Raw genomic sequence first — 11,579 nt, 5'->3', positions numbered from 1 at the left:
GAGCTAAACAGTCTCAGAATGTTAAGCAAGCCAGTTAAGACTGCGATGATGAAGAATTGCTTCACTGAAAGTTAATTTTGTTAAATAATTGTGGTGCAAAGAAAGCATTCCAACTGCAATGAAAGGTTTTGCAGTTAGTTCTGTGAAAATATCACATTTAAGCATACCAAATAAGGATCAAAAGGAGTTAATATATTACAACAGTATAGACCTAAACAAATTTTATCTTTATTTAACAATTTATGTTACCAATTGTTCACACATCTGAACACGATCCATCAATTCCCACATGTATTTTTTTTGATACAACAAGAAATCACAGTCAAGGAACAAATACAAAACATCAAGGTCAGACAGTATCCGAGGAGCAGGGAAGTCAATGTTTCAGGCTGAAAGCCTTCATCAGGACGGAGGGGATGGGAAGAGCCCAGAAATAAATAGAGGGAGGAGGGTGGGCCGGCAGGAGGGTCGTTGGGATGGTGATAGGTGAATGCAGGTAGGATATTATTGGTTAGTGGGAAGGGTGGAGCTGATAGAGGAGGAGGAAGATAGACAGGTTAGGCCAGGTCAGGGAGCTGAGGAGGAGGGGATGGGCTGGACTTGGGACTGGGGGTGGAGAGATTTTGAAGCTGAAGTCAATATTGGGGTGATTGGGCTGTAAGGTCCCAAGGCTAAATATCAGTTTATGTTTGGCCTCACTCTGGCAGTGGAGGAAGCCAAGGATGGGCATGTCGCCTGGGGAGTGGGACAGGGAATTAAAACAAATGGTAACTGGGAGGCCAGGTTTGTTGGTGTGTGCAGACCATAGGTGCTCTGCCTACATGACTGCTGCAGTGCACCTACCCAATCCTGATGAAGTCTCCATGCCTGCCCTCAGCCCCAATTCTACACTCAGCCCCAGCCCCAAGCCCTGTTGGGTATTCACCATGTACCCTTAGACCTCCCCCTCACTGAGGCTGAACAGTCAGCCCTGAGCAAAGGGCTCACCTTCATTCCCCTGTGCCCACATGTAGACAAATTATGCGCATGTCATAATGTCAAGCTCTTTTTATGCCTCTGCACCTATTTCTTTGAACGGGAATCCAACCCACCCTCTAATGACCCATTCTCCTGCCTCCAGTAAGCTCCATCCTCCTGGACACCCCTTCCTGGAACCTTCTACCCCTTCTTGACCTTTTGATCCCAAACTGCCACCACATCAATTGCTTGGATCTCTCCATCCCTCTCACTTATGCCAACCTCTCCCTACCAGATTGCGCAGCCCTCTGCTCCCTTCACTCCAACCCTAACCTGACTATTAAACTCACCGACAAAGGGATCGCAGTGGCAGTATGGCACACTGGCCTCTCCATCGCTGAGGCCAGACACCTGACACCTCCCTCTATCGTCCCCTCGATTATCACCGTACCCCTGATCACACAGATCGTCCATCCACAGCATCCAACCTGACAGCTGCCCAAGCCTGCAGCACCCGTTTCTATCTCCTCCCAAAATCCATAAGCCCAACCTCGCCGGCTGGCCCATTGTCTCTGCCTGCTCCTGCTCCACTAAGCTCATGTCCCCCTCTACCTCAACCTCATTCTTTCTTCTTTGATCCAGGAACTCCCTACCTGCATTTGGGATACAACCCACGCTTTCCAGCTTTTCCAAAACTTTCAATTCCCTAGCCCCCCCAATGACACACAGTCCCTTTACACCTGTACAAAATGTACAGAGGAATGCGGAGGAATGGAATGTGGGAGATATAGCAGTTTGGATCGGAAATTGGCTTGCTGAAAAAAGACAGAGGGTGGTAGTTGATGGGAAATGTTCATCCTGGAGACCAGTTACTCGTGGTGTACCGCAAGGGTCGGTGTTGGGTCCACTGCTGTTTGTCATTTTTATAAATGACCTGGATGAGGGTGTAGAAGGATGGGTTAGCAGACGACACTAAGGTCAGTGGAGTTGTGGATAGTGATGAAGGATGCTGCAGGTTGCAGAGGGACATAGATAAGCTGCAGAGCTGGGCTGAGAGATGGCAAATGGAGTTTAATGCAAACAAGTGTGAGGTGATGCACTTTGGTAGGAGTAACCAGAAGGCAAAGTACAGGGCTAATGGTAAGATTCTTAGTAGTGTAGATGAGCAGAGAGATCTCAGTGTCCATGTACACAGATCCTTGAAAGTTGCCACCCAGGTTGACAGGGCTGTTAAGAAGGCATACAGTGTTTTAGCTTTTATTAATAGAGGGATCGAGTTCCGGAACCAAGAGGTTATGGTGAAGCTGTACAAAACTCTAGTGTAGCCGCACTTGGAGTCTCGTGTGCAGTTCTGGTCACCACATTATAAGAAGGATGTGGAAGCTTGGGAAAGGGTGCAGAGGAGATTTACTAGCATGTTGCCTGGTATGGAGGGAAGGTCTTACGAGGAAAGGCTGAGGGGCTTGAGGCTGTTTTCGTTAGAGAGAAGAAGGTTGAGAGGTGACTTAATTGAAACATATAAAATAATCAGAGGGTTAGATAGGGTGGATAGGGAGAGCCTCTTTCCTAGGATGGTGACAGCAAGCACGAGGGGGCATAGCTTTAAACTGAGGGGTGAAAGATATAGGTCAGATGTCAGAGCTAGTTTCTTTACTCAGAGAGTAGTAAGGGAATGGAACGCTTTGCCTGCAATGGTAGTAGATTCGCCAACTTTAGGTACATTTAAGTCGTCATTGGGCAAGCATATGGACGTACATGGAATAGTGTAGGTTACATGGGCTTGAGATCGGTATGACAGGTCGGCACAACATCGAGGGCCGAAGGGCCTGTACTGTGCTGTAATGTTCTATGTACCTATGTCCCCCACATGGAGGGTATAAAAGCCCTCTGCTTCTTCATCTGCCAGCCAGTCTCCCTTCACTGACAGTCTCATTCACTTGGCAGAACAACTTTTCCTTAGATTCCTCCCACTTTCTACAAACCAAAGGGGTGGCCATGGGCACCCACATGGGCCTAAGCTATGCCTGCATTTTTGTAGGATTCGTGGAACAGTCCCTCTTTTGCAACCACACCCGCACCATCTTTCTCCGTTATATCGATGACTGATCCCGTGACGTGCTGCAGCAATCCATCAACTTCGCGAACACCTTCCACCATGCCCTCAAATTCACCTCCCCCTCCCCAACTTCCTGGGCCTCTCCATCTCCAAATCCAGAAACCGACTCACATTGACAGCCATTTCAAGCCCATTGACTCCAACAGCTACCTCGGCTGCGCCTCTTCTCACCCACCCTCCTGTAAAAATGCTATCTTACATTCATAATTCCCCCACGTCCACTGCATCTAATCCTAGGATGAGGCATTTTACTCCAGGACATTCTTGATATCCCTTACTTTAGAAACCATAGTTTCCCCTCCTCTGTAATTAAGGATGCCCTCAACCGCATCTCTTCCATTTCCTGCGCTTCTGCCCTCAAGCTCCCTTCCCCCAACAAGGGTAGAGTCCCCTTAGTCCGCATGTACCATCCCGCAAACCTCTGAATCCAATGCAACATTCTCCGAGATTTCCGTCACCTACAATCACATCCCATCACCAAAAAGATATTTCCTTCCCCACACCTGTCCGTTTTTCCAGGAACATTTCATTTCACGATTCCCTTGGCAGCTCTATCCTCCCCAATGACCCCTTCACTATACCCGGTAGCTTTCCCTGCAACCACAGGAGGTGCTACACTGTCCCTACACCTCCCCTCTCACCTCTGTCCAAGGCCCCAAACAATCCTTCCAGATCCAGCAGGGACTTACCTGCACTTTACCCAATCAGCTCTATTGCATCCTTTGCTCCAGATGTGGTCTCCTCCATATCGGGGACACCAAATGCAAACTTGGGGAATGGCTCGCCGAACATCTGCGCTCTGTACGCACCAACCTGACCTCCTGGTTACCATCCATTTCAATTCCCCCTTCCACTCCCCTGGCCTCCTCTGCAGTCAGAGTGAGGCCAAACGTGAACTGGAGGAATGACGTCTGATATTTCATCTTCAGCCCAATGACCTGAATATTGACTTCACCAACTTCAAAATCCCTCCACCCTCAGCTTTATCCAATGTCCAGCCTTCTCCCTCCTTCTCTCCTCCCTGATCTGATCTTCCTACTCACCTATCCACTTCATCCTTCCCACTGGCCAATCACAATGAGCTCCTAGCTGCATCCACCTATCTCCATCGCTCCCACCCTACACCCCCAACCCCACCATCCTCCCTCTCACTGCCCAGTCCTGATGAAGGGTTTCGGCCTGAAATGCTGACTTTCCTGCTGCTCTGATGCTGTCTAACCTACTGTGCTTTTCCAGCTTCACATCTATTGACTCTGGTTTCCAGCATCTGCTGCCCTTAGTGTCTGCAAAACGTTAAGGTTGTAAACAAGAAGAGAAAAGACAAGGTAAATCAGGAAGGGGGCACTGTGCATTGTTTCCTGCTTGAATGAAATGTATAATTAATCAAAATAATATGACCAGCATTTATATACTGAAGAATCATAGCATGGTCCCATGACTATAGTCAGAGGACAAAGACATCTTACAAGTAATCATGAGGCTTCTGACAATAAATCCAAATAAAGGCTCCAATACATATTAGCTGTATATTTACAGAGAAGGGAAAATGACGAGGAAGTGAGGTTAGTACTTGGCAGTAGCTTCCTCTCCTAATTTAGAAAATCAACATGATTCATTCTAAACCTACTGATAACAGAGGTCCAAATTTCACTCAACTTAAGGATCGATTTTGTGATGAAGAAACTTCAGCACAAATAGTAATATACCAAATATGCAAAATAACAATGTTGCCTTATTACATTAAAAATGGTCGCCAGTTTTTACTTCCCAAAATCTCAACATGATGTAAGACACATTCAGATATGACAAATCATTGCATGCCTGCAATGCAAACGATGCAGATGTTTTTACTGCCCAGCTGAGAAAATGTTTGTTGAAGCATTTTTAATTAAAACTCATCCATTTTACTAAACATGCACACTGACGTTGTTCAACATGTAAAACGAAACAAAATAAAAACTGTTCATTTTACAACAACAAACGATTTAGAAATTTATCCTATTAGTCTTCAGTAAAATAAACTATATGCAAATATATCTTCTAATTTTAAAAAGTACAAAAGTGTTTTTAAAGTGAATACAAAACTTTTGGAATAAGTACCTTATGTTGTTATGAACATAAATAACAAAGGTTCACAAATACTGCCACACAACAAGTGTAGTTGGTAAATAGGCTTACAAACTACAGGCATTTTACATCAAGTTCTATTAACAGAGTTGGATCATTTAGATCAATTTCATTTCACTACCTTCTCTGCTCCAGCGAATACCTGTTTTAACATATCTTATAACAAATGATTCATGGATTCCAAACAACCTACCATAGATCTTTCATTGCTCTATACATTACTGCAATTGAAAGATATATTTTCAATGTCAGCAGTAGAGAAAGGATTCTGCTAAAATGATTAACTTATCACGCCTACTTGTGGATTAATTGTGCATTATGTATTGTCACAACATTCAAATTTTGAGTTACAATTCTCCAATGTACCTTTTTAAGAACCACCATTGGTATGAATACCTAAATGTGCTTTCAATGCTAATTGCACCTTGTGAGGTTAAAAAAGATAACTAGAATATAGAGACTTCAAAAATGTTTAAATTGAAACGACTTAAGATCCTATATATGATCCTAATATTGAAGTTCATGCCAGTGGGCCTATTTGTGCACAGTAAGCCCCAACTCAAACTATAGTAAGCAGTTTATTGCATTATTATGCAACTTTTACAAAATAATGGAATGAATATTGACTTTGGTGTCTAGCTAGACTTTACCATTTTGTCAGTAGAGTAACCCAACATTGCTTCAGGAAAGTCAGGAAAATGCTAGAGTCTAATGGAATCTTAACAATACATTTAGAAATTCATTGTATGATCAGAGAGAGTCAATGAGGATTTTTTTAAGGGAAATAGTATTTTCACAAATTTATGAGTAATTTTTGAGGATGCAACTAATAGGATAGACAGAGAAAGGTATAGTAGATGGAATTTTCAAAAGGTATGTGATAATGTGCCACAGAAAATGTTGATGCGCAAATGGGTTCATGAATTGTAAAGTCGTACATTTGCATAAATCAAGAATTGGTTAATAGACAAGAACAAGAGGGTAGAGTTAAATTTTCAAGTTGGCTGTAACTAGTAGAGTATCTGCCACAAGGATGATAGGTGAGACTCAGCTTTTTACAATTTATTTTTTTCATTCCTTCATAGGATATGGACATCACTGGCAAAGATCGCATTTGTTGCCCATCCATATTCACCGTTGAATGGAATAACATGCTAGACCATTTCAGAGGTCAGTTTAAGAGTCAACCACACTGATGTGTGCTGACCAGACCAGATCTGTGCAAATTTCAAACTGCCTTCCCTGTTTGTCAACAGGTCATAGCCAGAACAAGGGCGGGCCAGGTTGCTCCAAAGGGATTAAAATACAGCTGTATCACTACCATCTTAGGAGATATTGGTGAGAGATCTTTGGAGGAGCTGCACATTTAAGCTGATACACAGGAAGGCAGAGTTTATTTTTAAATGCTTTCTATATATCAACATTCAAAAGTGGTTTTCCTTCAGATAGGTGAACCAACAGTTTATTTGCTTATGAGGCTTACCAGCAAAGCCTGAAATTAGAAAGCATACAGGTTTCTGATGCAGAATTTGAGATCTAAAAGAGAATTTTGTCTTCTTCCCAGACATTGCAAATGTTTGGTGTTGAATAGACCTGATCTGACCTGGGGAGTTAGTCCTTTTCTATTATTTGAGCTGCAAGTGCAGTTCAGAAGATTTATTGCTTGTAGATGAATGAAGGCATCTTGTCTTGTAGCTCGCTTTCTAATATTACACATTCTTGATTTATTTTGGAGAGTCAAAATAAAGTTTACATTTAATGAAAGGCAGAAAATTGCTTCATAATTGTTTTTCTGTCAGAGTACAGGAAGATATTGGTGCCAATTAGAGAAACCAACTGTGGGTCTCAACAAAATCTTAATGACACACAGTCATTGTGGTAAGCCCTCTTGAATGATATACTTAATTCTAATTTATCTGAAACATAATCATCTAAATTTTTCCTTTCTCCTTATTTGGTTATTTACACAAGTATTCATTTTTGAATGGTTTTTATTCGATGTTGCTATTTACTAATGAACATACATCAAAAGAAGAACTATCCTACTATTTCTCTCAAAAGAAGAATGCTTTGTGTTGCTACTCAATCAATCCTTTAATTTATGAAAATACATGTTTTTCTGTTCCCAAATAAAATATACCAAACGTAAGTAGAGTTCACCCAACTGCATTGTGCAAAGAACACAGTTGTGCTGAACGTAGCTCTTTGTTTTTGCAATTTGATCTGTTACTGTGTTCCCTCAAACAGGTTCACATAAAAGAAAATCACCAAGTGACTTATCCTGTTCAGACACCTAGGAATTATTCTTCCCCCTCCCCCTCAAAAACAAATTAAACAAATATAAAAGCAATTTTCATTAATGTATTGGCGCAGAAGTACATTGGAGTCAGGAAATATTTCCTCCTTAAACTCCGTTCTTAAGATACCTAGTATGAGAGATGCCAAGCAAATTTTAAAGTAATTGGCTACAATGTGTCTCTCAGTTGTGCTAAATGACCAGCAGTTAAACGTTAGGATTGTTCATTTTTTTGTTTCTGTTCCAATTCCCGTATACTTTCATAGTCATGCTCTCCTTCATTGCACTGAGATCCATTTTCATTGGGTTCAATCCCCTTGTCTATAGATTCCTCTTTTGGAGCTCTGATAGGCTCATATCCTGGATCAGACTCCTCCCCTGCATCATTTACGGATGGATTTGGACCTGCAACCTTGGGTTCTCTGTCATAGTCAGCTACAGATGCATACAGATGACTGGCTGTAGATGGGCGCCGTTGTGGAGTCACCTCATCAATGCTGGCATACCCACCTTCCTGCTCTGCCTCTGCTTGGGACCACGTCTTTGCAGGTTTATTCACAGTGGAGTACATGGCTGAAATCTGGAAAGAAACAGTTATCCAGCTTTAGAATTTTAGATGTATAAAGCAAATTACACAAAAATGTATTTGATAGATTTTAGACATAGTGTTAAAAGTTCAAATCTAAAACATTCTACTCTAATGCCGACTGATCAAACATTAATTTCTACAAATTCTAAACTAGTAAAGTATTCTTCCACTGGAGTGTGCAATTGTAATGTGAATTTCTCTAAATCTTAACATATCTCATTATCTCAAACTTTGACACTGCAATACAAGAGTTAAAGAGAAATTGGCTGGAAACAGTGTTTGAAGAGTTAAGGTATTATTTGTCATGATCACGATTATCATGCATATCCTTACAGATTTTTCGAACCAACTTCTCAACTTAAAGTTACTGTACATGGTTGCTGCCTTGTGAGATCAATCTACAGTCAAACTGTATGTGCATGCCATTATTAAAATACAAATAGTTATGTAAAACATAGAGGAGTATTTACCTGTATGCCAACTGCCACATTTCACAAGAATGCGCTACTTTCTTTAAGTGAAATTATAAATCGATAACATTGAAAACATTACCTTGTTAACAACTAATAAATCTACGGAATAAACTCATTTTAGGACAACAGTGGAAGAACTTGTTGATTCATACAAATGTAAACAACAGAGTTCAGATTTTGGAAAATTGTATATAAAACAACTTGTATTTACTTACACAGAACTTTCCGTTTCCACTGAAAATTTAAAAATGCTTTATAGTCAGTTAATTACTTTTGAAGTATCATCACTGTTATAATGTAAGAATTGTTGTTAATTGCTGCACAGCAAAAGAGCAGTGTCATAATGTCCCAATAATGTGTTCAATATTTCAATATTTTGTGATGTCAACTGAAGCTTGAATTTTCACCAGGATACCAGGTTAATCCACCAGAAATGTTAACTCTAATTTTCTCTCCACAGATGCTGCCAGACCTGCTGAGTTTTTCCAGCAACTTGTGGTTTTGTTGTTGAGGATAATCCACCAGTTGTTTTTCAAAATAATGCCATGGGAGCTTATACCACCGAACCAGGTACTTGGCGCTATTGCCTAACATTTCACCTGAAAGACAACACCTCTGTTGTGGGTTTACTGTGCCTTTAAAAGGCAACCTTCAGGATTTCATAAGTGTTGAGTAAACCATGTTGTGACTCTGCCTGCCAATCTGTCTGCTATAGATTTTGCAAGCTGCACACAGAGAAATCAGTTGCTTTATTCTTGAGTCTGATTCATAGCTTGTGTTTTACTGTTTTAAATAAACTAAACCACAGAGTTAATCAACCTCTGGCTAGAGAGTTATTATTAGACCGTCTAACAATCTCTCCTAATAAAAAGAGTACAGAGGGAAAACACAATTACCCAAGTCGAAAAATTTATTTTATGCAACTTCCTGAATTGAAATATTTGTTTAGAGATCTGCAGCTTACTAAAATGCTGAGAAAGCCTCACTCTCAGTTTTTAGGTATTCATGCAAGAAACCCTCACAGTTTACAGGAAAGAACAAGGCAGAATCAGTTATGTCAAATTTAAAGATTTGAAGTAGAAGCGTAAAACCTCTGGATTTGAATCACTGTAAAGTGATGGTGTTGGGAAATAAAATGAACTTCATTTTGCTAGACATTTTAAGGTCTATCATGCTCGAACAGCCAGCGAGCAAGTTAATGTACAGGTGAAACAGTGTTTGACAGTTTTACATCATGCAACAGTGCATGAAACCATCCTCAACATATTCTGAAGAATCTTGAAAACACAGTTTTGTCTTAAGCATTCCAGAGGCTAGTTTAATTCACTTAGGAAATGCAATGATCAGGGCATCTGCTGGAACATCATCAAGCAAGGAAAAGTCAAAGGAATGTTGTCAGAATGTTGACAAACTTTCATGAGCAGTTCAATCATGCTGAAGTGGAAGTACAATCATTTCACCCAGACATGGCAGATGTTCTGCACCACAGACTCCGCTGAAATAGCATGCCATGGTCTCACATTAGTCACAATCGTTTGTCTCAATCGATATTAGGTACTCAACAGAAACTGTGGCTTACTATTCCAGGAAAAACTTCCAGAAAGTAGAATAGAACATTTGACTTCCTTCTGAATTGGTGGAGATAAAATCTTAACGCTCTGCTGTGAAGAGCAAAATGGAAGTTCAACTAAAAGGCTGAACATCAGTACGGGATAAATTTGAGAATATCATCAGAAGGACGGTGAAGTCTTTACAGTATACCTCCACTCAGCTTACAAAGGTGAGTGAAGAGCTGGAAAGAAAGCATGAAAGCAAGATAAACTGCACACTCTTTACCATCATTCTTGTCAAAAGATTGCAGGAAGATCTGGAGTCAGCAACTATGCTCCAGGGATAGAACTCAAATGGGAAATAGAAGAAACCAAATAGCCACAGAAGCAGCAAGTAGAAGAGTCCAGGTTTCCACAAAAATTACCAAATCAAAAAGCTGCACAGTTACTACAGTAGGTTATGAATAAGGAAAATACACGAGACAGTAAGAAGTCTAAAAATTTGATCGAATTTGAAGAATCCAGGATGTAAAACCAGAAGTTTCAAAATGAGTTGGAATTACTGGAAGAACAAACCAGCAAATGACAGAATATTTGAGCTACTCAAAATAGATGGAGGAACAAGAGCACACAATCAGTAGTTAATCTGAAGCGTGACTGGCATGATAACAAAGCAAATTCTGGAACAGCAACCATAAAAAAAGTGTCTGATGATATCTATAATTTTTAGATCATGATTTATATTTTGTATTTTGAAATAGTGACACATGGGTAGGTTATCTTATTGAAGTTTTACAAAAAGTAACTCGGTTAGACAGTCCTTCTGGAACACCCAATCCAATATGTATGTGTCAGAGCACAAGGGCTCCCTGGAAGATTGCTTGTTCTGTGTTGTTTAAAACAAGAAGCATAATCATTGAAGGCCATTAGCTTGCTTTGGTTCGAAATAATCAAGCATTCACATTAGCTTAGTAAACTCAGAGACTGAAGGTTTTGAAGAGTCATGAGTGGGATCTAAAGTAAATATAGGTTGTCTTCAAATTAAAAGAGTACAGAGGGACAGCACAGTTACCCAAGTGGAGAAACATATTTTGTGCAACTTCTTGACTTGAAATACTTGTTTAGACATCCGCAGGTAACTAAAAAGCTAAGCAAGTCTAAACTCTCAATTTTTAGGTATTCATGTAAGAAAACGTCACAGTTCATAGGAAAGAACAAGACAGGCTCAGTTGTGTCAAACTTAAAGATTTGTTATAGAGGGGTAACTTCTCCGGATTTGAAGTACTGTAAAGTGATGGTGTTGGAAAATAGTTTGAAACTTTGTTTTGCTTCACATTTTAAGACTTTTTTTCAACCACATTCTAAATTTAGAAAACGTGTTTTTTTTTGTTTTTGTCCTTTGCATAATAAATTTCTGCTGTTAAAGAAACTCTGTAGCCTCATAGGAATATGTTTCCGAAAAATGACCACA

At 40.4% G+C, this 11,579-nt stretch overlaps 1 protein-coding gene across 5 annotated transcripts in view; it reads right to left on the bottom strand.

Annotated features, from left to right (window-relative positions):
* Positions 1-218: 218 nt before the first annotated feature.
* pag1 (phosphoprotein membrane anchor with glycosphingolipid microdomains 1) overlaps positions 219-11,579 on the bottom strand; it is a 159,165-nt gene continuing 147,804 nt past the window's right edge. For all 5 annotated transcript variants that reach the window (XM_048529727.2, XM_048529728.2, XM_048529726.2 and 2 more), the window contains one exon: positions 219-8,076. In XM_048529727.2, coding sequence (XP_048385684.1) covers positions 7,711-8,076 — 366 coding nt within the window. In that variant the 3' untranslated portion in view covers positions 219-7,710. The remainder of the gene's footprint in view (positions 8,077-11,579) is intronic.

The sequence above is a fragment of the Stegostoma tigrinum genome, chromosome 5 (genome assembly GCF_030684315.1).
Source record: "Stegostoma tigrinum isolate sSteTig4 chromosome 5, sSteTig4.hap1, whole genome shotgun sequence".
NCBI lineage: Eukaryota > Metazoa > Chordata > Chondrichthyes > Orectolobiformes > Stegostomatidae > Stegostoma > Stegostoma tigrinum.
Note: the sequence above shows the minus strand (reverse complement) of the source record. Positions and strands in the feature narration are given on the sequence as shown.